This window comes from Suillus paluster (assembly GCF_016628075.1).
Source record: "Suillus paluster strain FC165 chromosome Unknown EDB91scaffold_64, whole genome shotgun sequence".
Classification (NCBI taxonomy): Eukaryota; Fungi; Basidiomycota; class Agaricomycetes; order Boletales; family Suillaceae; genus Suillus; species Suillus paluster.
The window spans coordinates 192,510-214,347 of NW_024537624.1; the positions used below are offsets into that span (position 1 = coordinate 192,510).

General features: G+C 45.0%; 5 protein-coding genes across 5 annotated transcripts; 1 reads left to right on the forward strand and 4 right to left on the reverse strand.

Moving 5' to 3' along the window:
• Positions 1 to 5,911: 5,911 nt before the first annotated feature.
• Positions 5,912 to 7,471, reverse strand: EDB91DRAFT_1085113 (uncharacterized protein; the record flags this gene model as incomplete). Its single annotated transcript, XM_041315851.1, has 5 exons — positions 5,912 to 6,038; positions 6,300 to 6,547; positions 6,595 to 6,693; positions 7,000 to 7,128; positions 7,424 to 7,471. 5 exons carry the CDS (start codon positions 7,469 to 7,471, stop codon positions 5,912 to 5,914), a joined length of 651 nt encoding a protein of 216 aa, XP_041173486.1.
• A 3,616-nt stretch (positions 7,472 to 11,087) lies between these two features.
• On the reverse strand, positions 11,088 to 11,255 carry EDB91DRAFT_1013231 (uncharacterized protein; the record flags this gene model as incomplete). The annotated part of the gene is made up of 1 exon (XM_041312455.1): positions 11,088 to 11,255. A coding segment is annotated over one exon (168 nt), but the record flags the coding sequence as incomplete, so codon positions are not given.
• Positions 11,256 to 11,338: 83 nt separating this feature from the next.
• On the reverse strand, positions 11,339 to 11,683 carry EDB91DRAFT_1020106 (uncharacterized protein; the record flags this gene model as incomplete). The annotated part of the gene is made up of 1 exon (XM_041312550.1): positions 11,339 to 11,683. A coding segment is annotated over one exon (345 nt), but the record flags the coding sequence as incomplete, so codon positions are not given.
• A 2,360-nt stretch (positions 11,684 to 14,043) lies between these two features.
• EDB91DRAFT_1306144 (uncharacterized protein) lies at positions 14,044 to 14,954 on the forward strand (the record flags this gene model as incomplete). The annotated part of the gene is made up of 1 exon (XM_041325044.1): positions 14,044 to 14,954. The coding sequence occupies one exon, from the start codon at positions 14,044 to 14,046 to the stop codon at positions 14,731 to 14,733; it is 690 nt and encodes a 229-aa protein (XP_041173489.1). The 3' UTR covers positions 14,734 to 14,954.
• A 732-nt stretch (positions 14,955 to 15,686) lies between these two features.
• On the reverse strand, positions 15,687 to 16,259 carry EDB91DRAFT_1154746 (uncharacterized protein). The gene is made up of 2 exons (XM_041319571.1): positions 15,903 to 16,259; positions 15,687 to 15,854 (listed from the first exon to the last, which is right to left on the reverse strand). The coding sequence occupies exons 1-2, from the start codon at positions 16,117 to 16,119 to the stop codon at positions 15,763 to 15,765; spliced, it is 309 nt and encodes a 102-aa protein (XP_041173490.1). The 5' UTR covers positions 16,120 to 16,259; the 3' UTR covers positions 15,687 to 15,762.
• Between the last annotated feature and the right edge of the window lie 5,579 nt (positions 16,260 to 21,838).

The window sequence follows — 21,838 nt, forward strand, 5'->3', positions numbered from 1 at the left end:
ATAGGTAAATATTTGTGTTTCATGCAACCGGTCCTAGTATAGACCGGTTGCAGTCAACTTTTCATTGGTCTGATGTTAGAGGTCAAACAAAGCAACTGGCAACTGCAAGATGTCAAATTAAGGGAAACCGAGACCAAAAATTCAGTCTTAAAAAGTTGCAGTACAGTTCAGTCTGTGGTCTTTGACCAGTTGTGCAACCGGACTTTTAAACCCTAGTGCATAGTGGTATTCGAGATACATTAATATGTACTGATGGAGTACATGCTCATGGGACTACTACTGATCCGCAGTAGGTAGTGGTCCCCCGTAGTTTTCTGGACCCCACTCATAACCAACTTCCTGCTGTCCCCAGGCATTAGTTTGGTCCCACCATCCTTGTTCTTCCTGCACTGTGAACACAGGTGATGATGTTGGGGCTCCATGTTGCTGATAGTATGGTTGCATTGTCTGCGCTATGTACTGGACTGGTGCTGGTGCTATGGTATATGTCGATGCTGGTGCCTGCATTTTGTGTAACATTGCTGTGACATACTGGTGTCATCTTGATTCTTGTGGGCGGAGTACTTCTGTCATGACGCACTGCGTGCTGAGGTGCATAGGTTCTGTAACCATTCCACAGTTATAGCACTCTCAGGATCCAACAACTGCTGTGCCTGGCCATAGTGGGTATGGTCATTCCAGGGATGGGGTTCCTTTGGTACCATGCATGCGATGCCACATGTCTACATCTGCTTCATACTGCCATAACCCAAGCCTCTGTGTTCTGCACTTAGTTTTTTCATGATTTGTCCTCTCGTGAATGGTGTTCATGTGGGTGGGTTGCTTCACCATCCCATAGGGCTTAGTCCTGTGCCCTACTGTGGGTCTGCTAACAGGCATCAACTATTGTTGGTATCTGTAGGAAGGGGTTGGTAGGTGTGTATGCATGTGGTGCTTGGTACGATGGCTGTGATGATCAATTGTTGTCCATAGATAGTTGTGAGAACTGGAAGGGAAGCAGTCACATTAGCTGATGAGCTCTGAGCTTTAAGCTGTGCAATGTCGGTGTTGTGCATTCAATTCTTGTCTAGCTCTTCCTTGGCTCTCTTCAGTTTGGTTGCCAGTACACTTTCTATGTCATCCATGAATTCCTTCCATGATGCATAAGAGCACATCATATGGTCCTTAAGCATGTTAGGAATTCCTTCCAGCACTGTATTCCACCAAAAATCCTGTGCTGTCACCCATGCCCATGGTGAGCTGCATAACCTTCATGGCCCAAATAACGTGGCCATAATTGCCTGTAGGTTTGCCTGGTAGCCATACTCCTATTTCTTCCTCTTTCAACACCTGTGCTAACATGTGTTCCTTCTGTTGGGCCCAAGAATACTTGGGTGTCCTTGGTGGGGGCCACCATAATGCAAATTCTCCTGGCAGCCAGCTGACTGAGATTGCGCCAGTGAGGTGCGATATCTTTGAACCATTGGTCCACCATTCCTCCTGGTGCAAGTTGCATTTTGAATTGTCATACCCACTGTACATCTGCATAACTGTCCAGTAGTGCGAGTTGGAATTGTGCGAGCCAGAGTGATGGTTCTTCTTTTTCTCTATAGTTTCCATGAAAAAATGGGATTGGGCATGGATTATTGTTACTCATGTTTGGTTGTGGTAGCCGAAATGTTAGGATGGGTCTGGTGGGCACAAAGGATGTTGTCGACCTCAAGGTGTCTGTCTCACTCTCATATTGTGATGGTGTAAACTGCACTGATCATAGGTGCATTGTAGGACTATCTGGCTTGTGTTCTGGCGGTGATCCCACACAAGTGGAATGCTCTAGATGCAGAGGAGCAGAAATGTTGTGTAGACATAGGGGGGTAATTACTATTGATTTGTGGCCTTCCTCCCTGTAGTAGGTTCTGGTAAAATATGAGCAGAAGATGATACACTGGATATTAGAAAGCTTTGTAGATGTGAGTTGTCATATGCAGGCAATGTCTTCCAATGTGAGCCATTCTGGTTTAGGTTTTTTCTGTTACTATCTTTGTGTGTTCCATCATGCAGTGGATCGTTATCCTACTCTCATCACCAGATGGACCTGGCCTAGGTGCTATGCTCTAGAGAGGATGAGGATGTTGACATGCTTGCTTGCTTCTACTCTTACTGTGCTATGTGTTCTGTATGTAGTGAGACCCTGGGAACTCCTGAGACCTCTGGCACTCCTTGCTTTGCTTCTCCTGCCTGCTCCTCCTTGTCCCACTGGCAACCCCCACTACAGTGAGCTGTTTGACTGCACTTGTGGCTGTGTCAGCATCTCCTTCTGCATTCATCAGAGCATTGAATGCAGGCCTCCAATCACCATCAATGTAATGAGTGCCTAGGATTTCTTTCATGCATGTCTCTGCTTCTGGCAACATCATTTCAGTTGTTGCAAAATCTCAGGTAACATGCCAAGCAGCCAGGTCTGCATGTGGCAAGGAACTTGGTGATCTTGGAGCAGATGGGTCTCTACATAGCAATTGAATAAGAATGATAACAATGTGAAGAAAATAAAATGACTTATGGCTGAATCTGAGTGTGATCCCAGCAATTATTAATCATTGTCGATGAGACATCTCTCCATGCAGCATGAGACATCATCATCCCTTCAAGGAGATTGATTTTGTAAATGTCATGTTCACCTGCTTCATCAAGATCAATTGCACATGTACAGAAATTATGGCAGTACAGTGCCTTAAAGCAGCAGATAATTCCTGCATCACAAGGCTGCACAAATGATGTCATGTTTGGCTCAAAAAATTCAAGCTGCACATTTGTTGGCTCATAAGATATTGTGTGCCCAGAAAAATTGTCCACAAATAGACACACATGTCACCATTCACTATGCATCTTGAAATCAAATTTCTTCACCCATCTGTAGTCCTGTGAGCTCAATACTACACAAGTCAAAAAACTAGCATCTCACTCTTCGAAGAGGTCAGCTGTCATCCAGGCAGTCTTATTGTTGTGGTATTAGAAGCCTTGCCAATTGAGTGGGCTATTCTTAAAGCACATGGCTTCTGTTACACTCAGCACCACTGAGTAACAGTGCACTTGTGTTAAGGTCGTGCTCAAGGGAGAGGTTACTCAAAGGGCTTTGGCTTCAGCTCGTGCGCTGCGCCCCTTACCCGAGTACATGCCCTTAATTTCCGGGGGACAGAGGGGAAGTCCAACGGAAGTCTGGGGAATTCCAGGAGGACAGAAGTCGGTGGAGTTCAGCGGAACTCCGGAAGACTATTTGGGGATGGGGTAAGGCTACTATGGAAGTTCGGAGTAGAAACAGAACAGAGGTTAGACTACCCTAAGGTAAAGCTGGAGAAGTAGTCCTAAGGTTTAACCCCTAAGACTCGGAGGTGGACAAGAGATGAGACTCAAGTCCGGAGATTGCAGGAATGAGCAGAACTAAGATGATATTCGAACCAAGGAGTTCTGGAGTATTACAGGGGTTTATATACTGTAGGTATCATGTAAGTAAATCAGTCAGCAAAGGTAAGGGCTATGTACTGAAGCATGTGGAAAGTCTATTACTAAGTGTAATGGAGCAAAGCAGTGAAGTCGGAAATGAAGTAAGAATGGACGGATCAGTAAGCATAGCGGAATAGGACATAACCGGTAACCGGAGCAATAGCTAATCTAAAAGGAGTCAGGGGTGAGTGCGGAGATGAAGGTGGAGCACCAGGCGGAATAGTAAGATGGAGGACCGGACTTTAATGAAGTAGATCCGGAATTCCGGATCCAGAGGTATGGGATATGACAACTTGATGGGGTTCATTTCACTACCCTCTGCAAGGGAGATCAGATAGGAGATGTGGGGTCCTAGGTATCATAGTTCTCTGACACAGAGTGTCCATCAGAGAACTGTCATTAAGACCAGATGAAAGATGTTCATCCAGAATTGGATAAAATCTAGCACGCACCAGACCAGATACTAGAAGCTAGATAACACAAGTGAAGATCAAGTTAGAGAATACATGGTCTAACTACTGGGGTATATATAGGTATTGTCCCATGAGTTTAGGGGAGGTCTATCTGACTGGAAAGCATCCTAACTAGGTAAGTGTCTATGTGAGTCATAAGGACTCAGAGATAAGAGTTACCGGTCCAATGGTAAGGGTCCAGGGTATCCATGTGATAAGAGAGAAGCTGCAGCTTCTATGTTTCAAGGGGTGACCACAGTTGTGATAAGTGATAGGCTTTACTGGTGTATTTGCAGGGGTAATAAGGGAGAAGCATGCAGCTTCTATGATCCTGGTCTGGATCTGTCCTGCTCCAATAGCTGTCATGCTGTGCAGCACAGTTTAGTCATGTGGTTGTGTGTCATATCCCGTACCTCCGGATCTGGAATTCCAGATCTCCCCTACTAAAGTCCGGATTCTCTGTCCTGTTGTCCGCCCAGCACTCCGCCTTCATCTCCGCACTCTCGACTATCTCCTTTTAGAATAACTGTTTCTCTGGCTACCAGTTATGTCCTTTCCGCTTTGCTTACCGATCTGTCTGTTTGTACTTCATTTCCAACTTCACTGCTTTGATCCGTTATACACTTACTAATAGACTTTCCACATGCTTCATACATAGCTTCTACTTTGCTGACTGATTTACTTACATGACACCTACAGTATATAAACTCCTGTAATACTCCGGTACTCCTTAGTTCGAATATCATATTAGTTCTGCTCATTCCTGCTTCTCCGGACTTGAGTCTGATCTCTTGTCTACCTCTGAGTCTTAGGGTTAAAACCTTAGGACTATATCTCCGGCTCTACCCTAGGGTAGTCTAACTCTGTTTCTGTTTCTACTCCAGACTTGTCCACAGTAGCCTTACTCTGTTCATTCCTAGCCTTCCAGAGTTCTGCCAAACTCCCCCTATGTCTGACCTCCAGACTTACCTGGACTTCCATCAGACATCCCCTCTGCCTCTCGGAAATTAAGGGCACATTCCCGGATAAGGGGTGCAGCGCACAAGCTGAAGCCAAAGCCCTTTGAGTTGTCTTTCCCTTGAGCACAACCTTAACATTGTGACATGGTTGTGACAGCGACATTTGATAGAGACAATAGGGGTCTTGAGTCCCTGTAACAGCTTCTTGGATTTCCTGATGTAGATTGCATCCAATTTCTCGCTCCCATCAGCATTGCATGCAAGCCCAAGAGTTATGCAGAACTTTTCTCTCTTTTTCCCACTCATTTGCTTTGTTGTGAGACCACAATCTGGTGGGGCACTAGATACAATGACCTGTATTGTTGTAAGTTATTGACCAATAATTGAAGGTAAGAACATGTACAAGGAAACAAGCTTGTTTCATCAAAGTTCCACCAATCTTGTGGTGCAAATTTAGACAAGATCTTTTTGCATCATTTATGTTCAACTTCAACAGTATCAAGGTCAACTGACCCTGCTTCCCCATACCATTGATGCTCACATATCTTGTAAGCTTTACAAAATGGTTGCAACCACCTGTCTCCTGAAAGCTGCTCATCCTCTGGCACTTCAAGCAGTTCTTCAAATTTCTGTTACTTTTTCTTGAGCATTGGTCCATTGACATGCTCTCCCTTCTCCTCCATCTGCTTGACCCACAAAAATAGTGCTGTATCAACATCGGGTCTTGTTACAGTACACGATCGCTTTGATGACAAAGCATTTGGATTGTCATTGATGTGTGCTTCCAGAGTCAAACATTCCTTCAATTTGCATGATAAGGTTGACTGCATGAAAATTAAAGCCCCTGACTAAAAGCTCTTGAAGTGATTCACAGTATCACATTGTGATATTGTTGGGTGTGCATAGTGTTTTTCCTGGCCCAGCTTGGCTCAAAAGCCAGGGCTAGGGCTCAGCCTGACATGGCTCAGGCTTGGCCAGGGCTCAGCTTGACCAAGGCCAGGGCTTGTCACCAGAAAAAGTTCAAATTTCATCTAGTGTTAGTATCTGTACCTCCGCATCCTTGGTATCATCAACATTGCTATCTAAACCATCATCTTCTACATCTTCAATCATGGTATTCCAGCTTTCCCTTTCCTCAGAGTCAAGCCTTCCTTTGGCATCCATATCAGTAACTTTGGTTGTAATACATGGGTCACCCGAGTCTTGAAATAAGAGGTCCCTCTTTATCATGCACTTGAGACACTGGAGAGCTTCAACGATGTCAGATTTCAACTGGTTCCATCACTTACTGATTGTAATGCCAGCAGATGAGAAGGCCCACTCACTTGACACTGAAGACCCCATTATTGAGAGGAAGTCTCTCGCTATTGCAGCCTAGACAGGATAATAAGGAGCATTAACTGCCCACCACTGGACAATGAATTGTCCACCAAGGTGGTCCTTCAAATTAAGGTAAGCATTGAAGTCTTGCAGCCATGGCTTTGCAGGATCGTAGGTGGAACTTGAAGCTGTAGGAGTGGATGTCATCATGTCATCATCATTGTCCGATAGCTCCCACATGAGGTTCATGAGCTTGTGGCTACCTCTGACAATATTGTTCACTGCCGCAGGTTTTGGAACACCATTGCCATACATCTCTTGATAATACTCTTTGTACTAATAGGATATGAGACATGATCAAGCAAATGTTACGAAAGACCTACTATCTCTTCTGCATGAGCAAGAGCATCATGATACAGGTGTTTGCCCCAATACTGATGAATGTGATTTGCCTTTTGAAGAGGATTGAGTACTGCAGGTTTCTAGTTGAGCAAAATCAGCTTTATACAATGTATCATGTACACATTGCAATGATGTATGCATCAGAGTCTGCGGACTTTTCATAGTACCCAGAAATTTTCACCACTCCTACAGCCAGTCCATCTTGAAAGTTGGCATACTTATCATGGCTGTGATGAGTGGACCATGCCTTCCACAGTGCTTCCAAAGCAGGCAATGCTAGATGGAGTGTGGGCCCTTGGTCAGTCAAGAATGCCTGCTGAGTATTATCGGCATGCTACTTGCATATAAGTACAGGTATGGGTCTAGTACTACAATGAAGCACTCACACTTAGCAGCTCAAGTAAAAGCTTGACTTGATTCCATTCAGATGCCATAAGCTCAAGATCAGTGATCTTCTTGCACTTGTGTGGGTCCTTCTCAAGAAGTCCCATCTGGCCAACAAAGTAGTCTACATCCTGTCAGAAAGAAATGCACATCAGATAGCAGAAAGGTTAGGACCAATGATCAACATACATCCTTGAGCTTCTCTGCTTATTCAAGCATAACATGAGTTGACAACCAACAAACTTTCATATCCATCAATAGCTACCTGGACCCCTTGCTTGGTACATGACCATCTTCATCATGCAGCTGAATATTGTGGAAAAGCTCTTTACACTAGGCCAAAGAGCATTCCTGTTGAGCAAACCTTCAGTCAGTCATGAAGTGAGAAAAGGAATATAAACCCAAACCTTAATGTATAGCACGAACTAATCCAACTACATTGTGCTGCGTTCCACATGAAGCAACCAGGTCCATGTCAGGCTTTGTTAGATCGAAATGTTCAGACTTGCTGTGAGCTGTGAGCAATGCCTGTGTTGCGAGGTTAATGATATGTGCGAGGCAGCTAAGGGAGATGACAAGCATTCTTTGCAAACAAATTCTCTGAAATGCTTACCACAGACAATGTTTCTTATGGTCGAGTGTCTTCTTTGTGAATTCTTCAATATGCATACTAAAATGGGCCATCATAGTATCATTATCGCAGGTAACATAACTGATCTATGAACATGTCAGTGTAGTGAATGTGAATGAAACTTTGGTACTGCACCTTATGGGCAATACCAACTCGTTTCATGATTATGAAAAGAGCCTGTCCAAGCTGTGTCCCATTGTGTGCATTGTTGAGGCTGGGTGAGACCAAGAAGAGCAGTTTGTACCTTCCATTCATGTGACAACAACTCCTTGACCCAATATCCTGTAACAGCAAAGTAGCCGTCAACATTCTCCACTTTCCATGCATCACATGTCAGGTTTACTCAGCCTTTGACCTGCCTCACTCTAAAGTGATCAGGCATTAGCAAGCTAAGAGGACATGGATCTGAATACATATAAGTAGCTGGTTGTGAAGATTGGTAAGATTACATTTGAAAAGATCAATAATAGCCTGCCATCTCTGTCAGTCGACCAGGTATTTTGACCCCATTGGTGGCTTGTGCAGCTGTGTCAATCATGTATTTGAAAGACTTATGATTGAGTGCATCAATAGGCTGGGGTGAACACATAAACATGTTTTCGTATAGATGACAAGCATAAATGGTATACCTGATGTCACTGAATTCCAAACACAAATCACTTTTCATTTCTCAGTTTTCCTCCGGCTACTTCTAGTTACCGAACTGGTCACGTGACTTCGCTTCCTGTCACAACTTCACCTCTTCACATATCACCCGTTGTTTCTCCTGATTGGCTCCCCTACTCCATGGGCTAGAACAATCTCGCTTCCAGAAGAAGAACCAGTCAGATCTTGGGTTTCTCTTTAGTCACTGTATTACTCATCGCTTATATATCACTGATGTCATAATCAGTCATCCACAGTATTGTACAACTCTTTTCTCAGTTGGCTGATTTCTTTCATACTCAGATATCTCCTTTTCAATGTTATGTATATAAGTAGGCTAGTTAGCATAAGTACTCCTTAGACCTTAACCTCTTCATTTGCTACACTTGTAGTAGGCCTAGATGTTCACGCATCAATCCTATCTTGCCTTATTCATCATCTGTGACCAAGTCCTAGTGGTTGTGTATTAGTCTTTGCCATTCAGTGAACACTGGTCATAACACCTGATCTGTTTCAATTAGCCATTGGATAGTGGCCTCCTGGAAGAGTGCATCTGAATATGGTATGACACATGATCCTTTGGTTTCTTCTCAGAAAGATGGGCATCAAGTTGAGCTTGAGATTCTGCAACAACATCTAGCTTATGACACTTTGTGTCCCTCAGTAGCATTGATATAAATTTGTTGGTGTCAGGCCCATTGGATATATTCGTTCTGTAAATGGATCAAGTCAGTGTGATGTCTTGCCTCATAGCATCAGCAATGCTTATGCAGTGCAAAGCATCCATGTGGTGGCATAGAGTCATCACCTCATTGACAAAACCAATAGCTTTTTTTCATTTTTTTACTATTGCATAGTTAGTGGTACAACACAAGCAAGACAAATGTGAGAACTTACCTACATATTAAACAATTATGGTGCTTCTTGGCTTTGTCACCCACATAAGGTGCTGAAAAAAAATTATTGATATCCTGGTGTCGCTGCTCTTGGCACAGTTTTTTGAGCTTGTCGATGTCCATAACTTGGATGTCCTTGAGAAATCCATCCATGTCCATACCCTCATCAATGTTAGCCTGTGGTATGGCTCCACACCCTGTGGCAGACAGTTTGTCATTGCCATGGTCAGGAGTGCAAGCTCATTTTTTGCCTGTGATGATTCATGAAGTCAGTACTGGCAAAACAATAGAAAACATACCTTTGGTGAGCCATTTATTTGGTTTACTGTGAATGTCAGCAGTCAACATCATCCTCATCAATGTCATTGACAATGGTGGGAGTTTGGATGCGTGAGAATACAGCATTGGTGGCACCATGAGCCCTTCTGTGGGAATGCAATTTGAGGTCAGCAGTGTTATCCACACTGATTACCTTTGCTGATGGCACAGCAACCCATTTTGGTCGTCTTGCAGGCGCTTCCTCGCCATCAGAGTTGATGCGCGGAGCCATGTGGGGCTAAGGGGATTGTAGCATTCATTCTTTGGGCTATGGTACCCCAGGACAGAGGCGCGATGAACTGTGCAGTTATCCGGCAATCAATGTACAGATATGAAAATTAGTATGAAATCCATGGCCTAAGGGCCTGGCTCTGGCCTGCACATACCTGAGGCCAGGCCTTGAGCCCTACTAAGCCGCCCTCAAAGCCCAGCTGGGCTTGGCCTAAGGAGGCCTGGTCAGGCTTGACCCACAGCCTGAGGCTGGGCTTTGCACATCACTAGGTGTGCATCAATGTATGCAAAGACTGTCAACCAGTCATTGAGAGTGAGATTTTGGCATGCGGCTGTGTGAGCTGCCGGTTGTGCAGAGGTTGCTGGGGTGTCATTGGCATTCAATTTTTTTGGCTGTTTTTGATAGGGTCATGGGTGGTGGCTTGTCTTGTGGTTTTCGTTTGTCTGCAACCATTGTAGATACTATGTATGTGGAATGAGGTGGAATGAGTTCCTTCACAATGTACATAGCCAGTACACTAAAAAATATTGAACCAAACACAACCCTTGAAGACCCAACCAGCCAAAAGTACTATCCCATAATGCATAATGACCATGCAAGTCTATGCATTATCTGATTTGCATTATGGGACAATTTCTCACTGCCCCCCAGTGGGACCATTCAAAATGTGATGCATTATGAGATAGTCTACTGTAGTTGGTGGCATCAGAAAATTCAACACATCATGTGATGTCTGGATTCAGTAATTTTGGTGATGTCAGCACTCACTGTCTGTGTTCTGTTTCTTCTGGGCCACAGACCACGAGAACTGTGAAGTGTATGCAAGACATATACACACTATAAATGACTGATTAGTAGTATAATATTAGCACATGCAAGCCCTGTCTACCGACGAGATACTTACTAGTGATTAGTTTGACAACTGATTCAAAATCGTGACCTTTAGACTCTTTAGAGACTCTGGTGGCAATGTATCTTGAATTTCAATTTAAATATCACTGCTTGGTCAGGCTCCTCCCCACCACTGCTGGAGAGGTAAGGGGCGGCAGTACAGCACTTAGTAAACCGGAAACATGCGCAAATCTTTCAAACCCAGCCCAACCTTATCCACCCAACCTCTCCACCAGTGGCTGTAAAAAAATGTTTGTAAACAAGGTCAGCCACAGTCGCAAAACCCAGAAAGAGACAGTGGAGTCGCAAATATGTAAAAAAAAATACATCATAAAATATATAGATTATATAATTGTTCCCAATGTATTGAATTAAATCTATCATGGCTGAGTCATCAGGTGTGTCCACTTGAAGAACGAACAGATCTGCCCATCCCTCCCTTGGTGGTAGTTCTGTTTGGGTATTAAACAGCAACATCTTCCACAACTCTTTGGAACACCTAAGGTCTTCCTTGGAGATGTTGTGCTGCAGTGGGAACATCAGACCTGATGTTAGATGCTTGAGAGATTCTGTTGAACTTTCAATTTTGTGCTCATGAGTTTTCAGGTCTACATCAAAGTTGTCATAGGCATATGTTGCAAGAAGAAATGACACACGAGCAAGGTCTTTGCTGCCCAATGTTTTTGCAGTTTGGTTCTCTCAATTTCCATGTTGGCAAGCCTTGATATCAATGATCCCTCGAGATCCCCTTCCCCAATCTCCTCCCAGTAAGCCTCTTCATCACTGTTGCTATTTTCCACAATGACATCACCATCATGATCTCCCCTGATGGTTACTTTAGATTGTGTTCCCCCAGACAGCATGCTCTCAAGTAAGTTCCATGTTAGTACCAGCACAGATTTCTCCATGATTCTGGCTAACTCGGCCACCCTAAAATCCTCCAGTTGCTTCACCGTAGTGTGTGTCACATCAAAATGGGTTCCACTACCCTTAGCAGCAAGGTTACAAATTTCCCGTGCACAGATGTCCTTTGTAATATCAGTAGCCCATTTTGATGCAGTACTTGAAGTTTGTTTTGTAAGAGCATTAACAATTTCACGTCCATTCAAGAGGATATCTTTTACAGCCAGATGAACACTATATTTTTCACTCAAGAGAAGCACCAGTATAAATTCTGAAGTTGAAATGCTGACGCACTGCAGGGTTTCAAGAATGTCGTCCACCGGGTCAGTTGATGACATATTGATATATATATATTTGTTAGCGATACAATATCTAATCGAACTATTTGCGACTCCGCTGTCTCTTTCTGGGTTTCGCGACTGTGGCTGACCTTGTTTACTATTTGTTCCCATACACTCGGCACCCCCCAGAAGTCGGCACTTTCACAAAACTCTTAACATAGATATCATTCTCTCTCTAATACAATTCATTACGAGGTTGAACAAATACAATTGAAGCAGAATTGAGTGAGATGGTTGAAAGTGCTGAAGTCATGCAGAAATGTCACTTGCTGATATATGCCGTGACAGAGTTTCAATACTGCACACACCAGTGCCAACTGGTGCTGTGCTGCTGGTCATGGGGCTGGTCTGCATTCACAAGTCTATCAGCGGTAGACGAGGAAAGCTGCGAGCTTCGTCAGACCCTACATATGAGTCGTGGATTCAAGCTGCAATTCAGGGAATTGCAAATGGGCTATACAAATCCATTGCAGCTGCAGCAAAGGAGCAAAATGTGAGTCATGATTTATCATGTGATTATTCACTCAACTGGTCTAGGTATCACATCAGACACTAAGTGATAGATGCTTGGGAGTGCATAAGCCTCGTCGGCTTGCCCAGGAGAGTCGGCAATTGTTATCCGCTGCACAGGAGGAAACTGTTGTTGACTGGTGCAACCTGGCATCCACATCCGTGACTCCTATCCACCCAGCGAAGTTGCGTGCATCTGTTAAGGAAATAACTGGTCAACTCCCATCACGAAAATGGCATTATCGCTTCATTCATCGTCATCCATCCCTCCGTATATCTCGAGCAAGTGGACTGGATCCAAAATGTGCTTGAAATTTCAACAAGGATACCATTGGGGAGTTTTTTGAGATGCAGAAGAAACTTGATGATGACTATGATAAAATTCCACCGGAGCATCATTGGAATATGGATGAGAAAGGGAATCAGATGGGCGGGGGAAGGAAAAATGCTGGGACAAAATTCATTTTTTCTGCAGAAGATTCAGATTGTTATCGGGTCCATAGCGATAATCTAGAGCTCATAACTATTATTGAGTGTGTCTCCGCTGCTGGTGCTAAGATGCCACCATGGTTTGTCCTTTCAGAAGGTCCAGCCCCAGATATTCGAGATCTGAAAGATAAAGTGGGCGGGTAAGTACTTATCGAAGCATAGCATTATGCTCTACTAATCCTGTGATCTCCTTGAACAGTGTTTCTTTCTCTCCGACAGGATGGACAGATCACGAGATTGCGGATTATTGGTTCAGGAACCACTTTGTTCCTACAGCGGAGAAACACTGTGTGGATCCTGAGAAGCCAATTGTTCTGACTGTTGATGGTCATAGTTCGCATGAACAAAGAGCTATCCAAAGGGCAGCTTATGATAATGGTGTCATAATCCACGCCTTTCCATCAAAAACCACGCACAAAATTCAACCATTGGATGTGGGCGTGTTTTCATCTGTCCAGCGTCCTTGGACCAAACATTGTGACAAGCACCTTGCTGACGGGGTTGAAATTGATCGCTATAATTTTATTCATGAATACATGGCCATTCACCATGTCATCACTCCAGAACTTGTCCAGAAAGCATTTAAAAAAACTGGTATCTATCCTCTCGATCCGTCAGTCTTCACAGACAAGGATTTCACACCAAGCTTGGTTTATCAAACTACTGCACATCTTCCTCCATCATATCCTGCTGACGTCCCTTCTTCTCCAATGGCAGCTCCCTCTGATGTTGATGAAGTTGACAAGTTGATGAGACTGGACGACAGTGAAGAAGAGGATTCAGAGGATGACACCGATTTTTTTCCCATGGCTGATGATGAACATGACTTGGACTCCAAGAGCTCCGACTCAGAGTCAGAGGAAGAGGAATAAGATGCGCAGCCCTCTCGTAACGACACCCGCATCACCCACTCAACATCACTAGTATCAGGCTCCATCCCACATCCAGTTATCCCCACGTATAATCAGGCGATGATGTTGACGAAGGAGGAACTGTGGTACGAGCTCCAGCACATGTATGAGCAAAATGGGGCATTAGTCCAGACAACCCAGATCCTGACCGCCCAGCTCGATGCTACAAATGCACACTGTACAATGGCGCAGCGGGCATTGGCTCAGTCTTGACTGGAGCTAGAGAATGTCAAGAAAAAGAAGCAGCCGAGGAAATCTGTCAAGTTATGGGCCTGTTTCATGACACACCCAGAGCTCGAGGAGGACTTCAACAAAGCAGAGGAAGAACGGCGTGAAAAAGACAAGGCTGACGTGGAGAAACAAGCCAAAAAGAAGACGGAAGATGAAGTCCACCATGCTCAGATTGAACATGATATTAAGTCGAAGACATTTGACGCACTCTCAACACTCCGGCGCAAGGATGATTTTATCACACTCGCTGGCACTCTCAAGATTTTGAGAGATGGAACAGTTGAGGAACTCAGGACTAGAATCAAAGAGTTTCTTGCTGACAATCCACGTTTTGCTGCACTCTTCCAGACGGGAAAAACATGTTCGAAGAATTCGGCCACTGCATCATCAACCGGACAGGCCAGTAGTAGCACCTCCAAGTCACAGGTCAATGGCGTCGCCACCTCATCCAACACCTCTGGTAATCATTTTTTCACTGCTCCCACACATTCTTTCAATTCAGCTTATCCTCCACATTTTACCAATCAGCCATATTTTCCTCAATTCTATGCTAATCCAGCTCTCTATGCACCATCTTACTCTACAACACAGCATAACTTTAATCCATCCGGCAGTCCAATTGCATCATCATCGAACTTAGATAGACAACCTCAGCATCCACATAATGTACATGGTCTCCCTACACATCCCCCGCAATTTTACAACTACAGCACTAATCACAGTCACCCTCGCACTTAGACTCTACTAGTAAATATTGTACTCGCTTGCTTAGTACGCCGAATACTAACTGACCTTGCACTCTTGCTTGACTGCCAAGCTGACTTTGAAACCAGCCTATGTGACATGTCGTGACTTACAGTGACATTTGCGTGACTGCCGACTTCTGGGGGTGCTGAGTGTACGGGAACAGATAGTACAAACATTTTGTTCCAGCCGCTGGTGGAGAGGTTGGGTGGATAAGGTTGGGCTGGGTTTGAAATATTTGCGCATGTTTCCGGTTTACTAAGCATTGTACTACTGCCCTAGTAGACCGCCCTTACCTCTCCAGCAGTGGTGGGGAGGAGCCTGCTGCTTGGTTGGATTCGTTTGCTGCCTGAGACTTGCCACGACGCCAGTAATTTAGACTCTTGGTGCACCCAGGCCACCGGGACAATTGCTCGGTTGTCCTTGCACATCAGTGAATTGATGAGTCTGTGATATGGTAGCTGTGAGAAATATAGTGTGAAATAATTTTGCTACTGCTGAATATACCTATGTATACGGCAAGAAATATTAGTGATCAGTACATAGCCATAGATGTCTGAAAATTCATTTTACCATGAGGAGTTCGCGACAAGATAACGACATTGCACCGTCGCAGCGATCAATGTGCAATAGCATCGTTAAGTCATACTTGTTGACTCATACCATATCCCTTCATTTATATTTTAAACTACCAAGTGATATAAGACTTTATCGTGGAAAGGACCATTAGCACTTGTAACCTAATGTAGATTCTTATGAGAATTTCCGACAAGGTCATGAATTTGTGTAATTAGGTACCGTTTGTCGAGCAACATCATATTCCCTCATTTATATTTGACTTACAAATCTATATAAGTTGATTCAAATATTGCATGAATTACAATGTCATCCAAGATCATGCACATGACCATCACCTCAGCCTCAAATTTTACTGTAGTATTATCGGATAACCTCAAATCATGTGACCAGCGCAAGTGGTTGAAATTGGTTTGTCCTTGTTTGTGCAGGACGGAAATTTTCACGCTAAGTTCCTTTCAATCTTGTTTCACCGCTACTACCACCACCTCTCAAGTTCCTCCTGTTCATGGTGGTCCCTCCCTGGTTTTCCTTGTGGTTCCTCCCTGGCCGTTCGTGGTGGTCCCTCCCTGGCCTTTCCTCGTGGTTCCTCCCTGGCCATTCGTGGTGGTCCCTCCCTGGCCTTTCCTCGTGGTTCCTTCCTGGCCGTTCGTGGTGGTCTTTCCCTGGCCTTTCTTCGTGGTTCCTTGCTGGCCTTTTCTCGTGGTTCCTCATTGGCCGTTTCTTGTGGTTCCTCGCTGGCCTTAGTCCCTCCCTTGTGGCTGCTCTGTCATTCATGTTGTGATATTCCCTCTTCGCTATCATTCCCTGTTTCTTTTTTTGTCCTGTAACTACATATGTATTTGAATATAAATAAATTTGATTTTCTTCATAAAATGTGTGTTTGAGGTTGAGAATTATTTGGTGCTGGTGATAAAATGGCAGGTAGTTGCGGGGAATCTGTCATGCTGGCGCTTTTGGTAGTTCTGTCTAACTTACTCCGAGTAGTATCATTCTGACATATACCATATAAATTTGACGGTTAGACAAAGCATTGTAAACCTTTATATTTTCGGGTCAATTATTTGATGCTTTGGAGTTTGAGTAAAATCAGGTGCTTCTCTCGATCATAAAATTTTATAGGAAAATCAGGGAAGCGTCTTTCCTCTATAAAGCCAAACATAACAATGTGATGGTCCATAGCAGAATTACGCTAGTTCTTGTGATTATGTACTATATATCATAAAAGAATGGGAGACCTGTTTTGTGGCTGTGTGTGGGAGACGCGTAGCTCGCTAAAGGCCACATGGGAACGCTTAGCTCGCTTAAACCTTGATTTAGAAATTTCGCGTGGTTTTCTCGCTTGAGCTTGCTAATAACGGTTGAGTTGAGAAAAAAACTTCAAAAAAGTGAGATTGAGATTTCGAGAGGCTAAATTCTACAGAGTTCAAAATTCCTTCCAAATGCGATATAGTGGACAGTAATCTCCACGCCTACTGCGCTCCGGGCACAACACGGACAAACAACACAGCTTTCCTACCATGGGGGAATTGACATCGAGATTAGCAAAAGCAATAATAGAACCTTGGTTACACAATTGATTACACAACTCGGCTGCTGCTTTTGAATTGCATTCTTGAGTGAAATTGCCTTCCCCTGCAGCCAAGTGTAATAAAGTGTAATACACCTTTTGTGGGTTTCATTTTTATTCAACAACAATTATAGAAACATGCAACAATTCTGACTTGATTAATGAGTTCAGGCAACTCATTTTGAACTTGCTAAACAACTGTTTAAATAAAAAATAGTGAACATGGATCAGAATCTACCTGTCCCATGAGTCACTGACTATGCATATAAGGTGCATGATGCTAATGTCTGCATGTCACTTTGCACCATTTAGAAATTTGCAACAGACAACACCAGAATGTGATCGACACTCCCAATGCGAACATGATAGACTTAATCGACTTCAAATGACATCTCCCAGTAGACGCAATCGTCGGCATGCTGTTCAGGACAGGCCTCCACCTCCTGTACCACAGCCAAATTTCATGCCAGCTAATTTTCCACAAGCAGGGCCAGTTCCACGACCTTTTGCATGGCAACCTCCCCCTGACTTTCCATATCAACCTCTACCAGTTGGGCAGTATCCCGGCTTGCCACGAAATGCGATTGCACATGTGGAGCATGCTCATGCTCATCGTCTTCCTCGGGTTGATTATAATGCACGCTTGAATGAGCAAATGAATGCAGCTCATAATGATAGACGCCGTCAGCATAATCTTCGTCGGCAACAGGAAAGAGATGAGATAAGACAGCAGGCACAGGCAGAGCTCATGGCAGCTGGGATGCAGCCGCCACAGCAACCTCACATCCCTAACGAACCTGTAATTCCTCCTGCCCCTCCCATGTATGGCCCTATTCATTATGAGGGTGCAGTTGGTCCTCACAACTTTGAAAATCCTCTCCGCTACTTTGCTCCTAACCCTGCACCACCATTACCCACACCGCCTCAACCAGATTATCAACCATTCAATATTCAGTTTCAACACCATTTACAGGCAGAGGAAATAGAAAACGAGAGGATTAGAAATGAATTGCTTCATAGACAAGCACAGGAGGCATTGCATCGGGAACAGCTTCAGCGGCAATTACGGCAGCAAGAAGCTGAGCGTATTCGTAGACAGGATCAAGAGGCCTTTCACTTGCAACAGCAGAGAGCTCAGCGAGTATATCTTGACAATCTGGAATTTGTTCGCCAGCAGCAGCTCCGAAGAGATCGTCAGCAGGATCTTCTGCGAGCATGTCAACAGGCAGAAGAGCATCTAGAAGTAGCACTACATGAATATAATGATCCAGCATCTCAAGAACAGCATGATGATGATGAGGAAAGAAGGAGAAATCAGCAGCAGGAAGATCGCCAACGATCTGAGGCAGAAGATGAGGAGCATGCCAACCAGGCACCTGCTCAGAATCTTCCTATCCATGGTGGAGGTCGACCATATGCAGAGCCTATTGCCCGTCATACTCTTGGTCCCCTTGATGTAGAGTGTCCCAACTGCCATGCAAGGCACTTTGCATGTGAAAGACTCTCCGACTCCTCTTTACGAAATCCACACTTTGGTATGTGCTGCTTGCAGGGCAAAGTCAGCCTTCCACCCTTTCCAGCATGGCCACCCGAGCTAGCAGCAGGCGTATACAGACCGAACATTTGTCTCCAAGATTCGTCAGTACAACAGCTCTCTTGCATTTACATCAGTGGGCATCAATATCGAGGACAATGCTCTTCAAGGCTCTGGCCCAAATGCTTTTCGTATCCATGGATCCCTCCATCACCTCATGGGCAGTCTTATGCCTCCAGAAGGTCGTCAGCCATCTTATGCGCAACTTTATATCTATGATCCTGATGAAGCCACCGACATCCGTGCCAACCGACCTGGAAATGAAGGTCTTGATCGTCATATTCTCAGAGCACTCCATGACATGCTGTATCGAAGCCATCCCTATGCTCCTCTTTATAAACAGGCCTATCAAGTCATGCGAGAGAAGCCTCCAGAGCAGCACACAGATGTTCGTGTACGCATTCACTTCCGGGAGGGCTCAGATGGTCGAAGATATAATCTTCCCACTGCCGATGAAATTGCTGTGATTATTCCTGGAGATGGATCTGAAGAGGTGTCTGACAAACGCGATATCGTCTTGCGACTTCAAGGAGGTCAACTTCAGCGCATGAGCCAGCTTAGCCATGCATATGCAACTCTTCACTACGTCCTTCTCTTTCCTTCTGGCGAGGAGGGCTGGCATTCTGATATCCCTCTCAATGTTAGAGAGGGTGAACGTGCCACACGCTCAAAAAAAGTCACCCAGCTGCTGTATTATGCCTATCGCCTTCATCCTCGCCCCATTCGCATGGACCACAACAACATTTTTCGTGGTGGAAGACTTTTCCAGCAGTATGTGGTTGATGCATGGGCATCCATTGAGCAGAGTAAGTTGAACTGGGTTCGGAACAACCAAAAGCGGCTCCGGGCAGACTGTTACCGGGGTTTGACAGACAATGTGCTCAATGATGGCGTGGATGATTTGGCTCAGACAGGTCGCTCCATCATTCTTCCCTCCTCTCATACTGGGAGCCCTCGGTACATGCATCAGCTACTTCAAGACTCTTTGGCCATTTGCCGTGCCTGCAAAAAGCCTGATCTCTTCCTGACGATGACTGCAAATGGGAGTTGGCCTGAGATTACTGAGAATCTCCTGCCAGGTAAGAATTCATATTCAACGCATTATTTATAACTTCATTGCTGACAATCACTTATACAGGCCAAAGTGCTGTGGACCGTCCAGACTTGGTGGCTCGAGTATTCTATCAGAAACAACAGGCCCTCTTGAAGAAGGTTCGCAAAGGCTACTATGGAAAGGTCGCAGGATTGGTGTACACCATCGAATATCAGAAACGTGGTCTGCCTCACATGCATCTCCTCATCTTCCTGGATCCAAATGACAAGATACGCACAGGTGGAACAGATCGATTCATTCATCTCTGCCCAGATTCCTGATAGAAACATTCACCCCCAACTCTACGAGGCCGTGGAAAAATACATGCTTCATGGCCCTTGCACTCCACAGCGTTGCTTGGAGAATGGACGGTGCAAAAAACATTTTCCAAAGTCATTCTGTCCCCAGACATCCATGAAGGAAGACGGCTATCCAGAATATGCAAGACCTGATAATGGCCGCACCATCCAGAAGAACGACAATGTCTTCACCAACAAAGATGTTGTTCCTCACCCCCCACAACTGCTGGTGGAATTCAACTGCCACATCAACCTGGAAGTCTGCGCATCTATCAAGTCTGTCAAATATATCCACAAGTACATCTACAAAGGAAACGACCGCGCCACTTTGGAGATGAGAGGAGCGGTGGATGAGGTCAAATCCTATCTTGACTCCAGATATATCAGCTCGAATGAGGCTGCATGGCGCATCTTTGAATTTTCCATGCATTATGAATGGCCCACTGTCTACCGCTTGCCAGTTCATCTCCCAAATGAACAAATGGTGGTCTATGACCCTGCAGAAGATGCCCAGGACGTTCTTGAGCAGTGCAGCAGCCAAGGAGACTTGCCTCACTGGATGGTTCAAAGCCAATGCCAATGCCGACTTGGTGGCAGCTGGAGCCCATGACCACCTCTACCAAGACTTTCCCTCAAAATTCGTGTGGACCAAGAATGCCTGGAAGACACGCCAGTATGGAGCAGCAATTGGAAGAATGTATGCTGCTGCACCTGGCTCTGGAGAGCGCTTCTATCTGAGATTGCTTTTGACTGTGACAAAAGGTATGATGTCTGGAGCAATTTCTATCAATCAAACTTACCATGTTTTGTTTTTCAAAGGGGCTACCTCCTATGAACACCTTCGTACTGTCGATGGTGTTCTCTGCCAGACTTTCAAGGATGCATGTCAGCGAAGGGGTCTGCTTGATGATGATAATGAATGGATCCAGTGCTTGCAGGATGCCTCTCATATGCGCACTGGATATGGTCTGCGTAATCTCTTCGCCATCATCCTCCTCCACTGCAACCCTACAAGCCCTCAAGAGCTTTGGAACCGCTTCAAGGACAATCTCTGTGATGATCTGCGCCCCCGTCTCACTCGCAATCCATATAACATGCCCAACCCTACTGAACACGACATTCATGACTACGGTCTCTATCTCATCGATAATGTGCTTCGCAAAAATGGAAAGTCTTTGGAAGCCATTCCTCACATGCCAGTACCTCAAATGGCAGCAAGATGGGGGGCCATTGAGGGCAACCAGCTGATTGCTGAGCAACTCCAGTATGACCCAGAGGATCTTCAGGCGATAGTGGATAGAGGAGTTCCTTCTCTCAATGAAGAGCAGAGGGCGGTCTTTGATGCAGTGGTTGATGATGCAATGCATCGTAATGACCAAAGACCTGGACATACATACTTCGTCCATAGTGCAGGTGGATGTGGCAAGACATATCTCTGCAAACTCATCGCTTCAAAAATCCAGTGCTGAAGGCAAGATCGTCCTATGCGTGGCTTCCTCTGGAATCGCTTCTCTCCTCCTGCCAGGCGGACGTACAGCTCATTCGCGATTCAAGATCCCCATTCCCATTCATGAGGATAGCTCATGTAACATCAATAAAGGAGATGTTGTCCATGAGCTTCTCAAGGCCACCTGTCTAATCATCTGCGACGAAATTCCTATGCTACACCGTCACAACCTGGAATGCCTTGATCGCACGTTGCGCGATCTTCTGAACGTCGATGCTGACTTTGGAGGAATAACCATGCTCTTTGGAGGAGACTTCAGACAGACACTGCCGGTGGTGCCTCATGGATCCAGGGAGCAGATAGTGGGTGCTACCTTTTGCAGATCTCGCCTCTGGCCCAAGGTTCATATCTTCCACCTCAAGAGAAATATGCGTCTGGGTCAAGATCCTGATTCCTGATCGATTTGCGCAGGTGCTCCTTGAGATCGGAGCTGGTAAGGGCACAGATGGAGATGGCACAG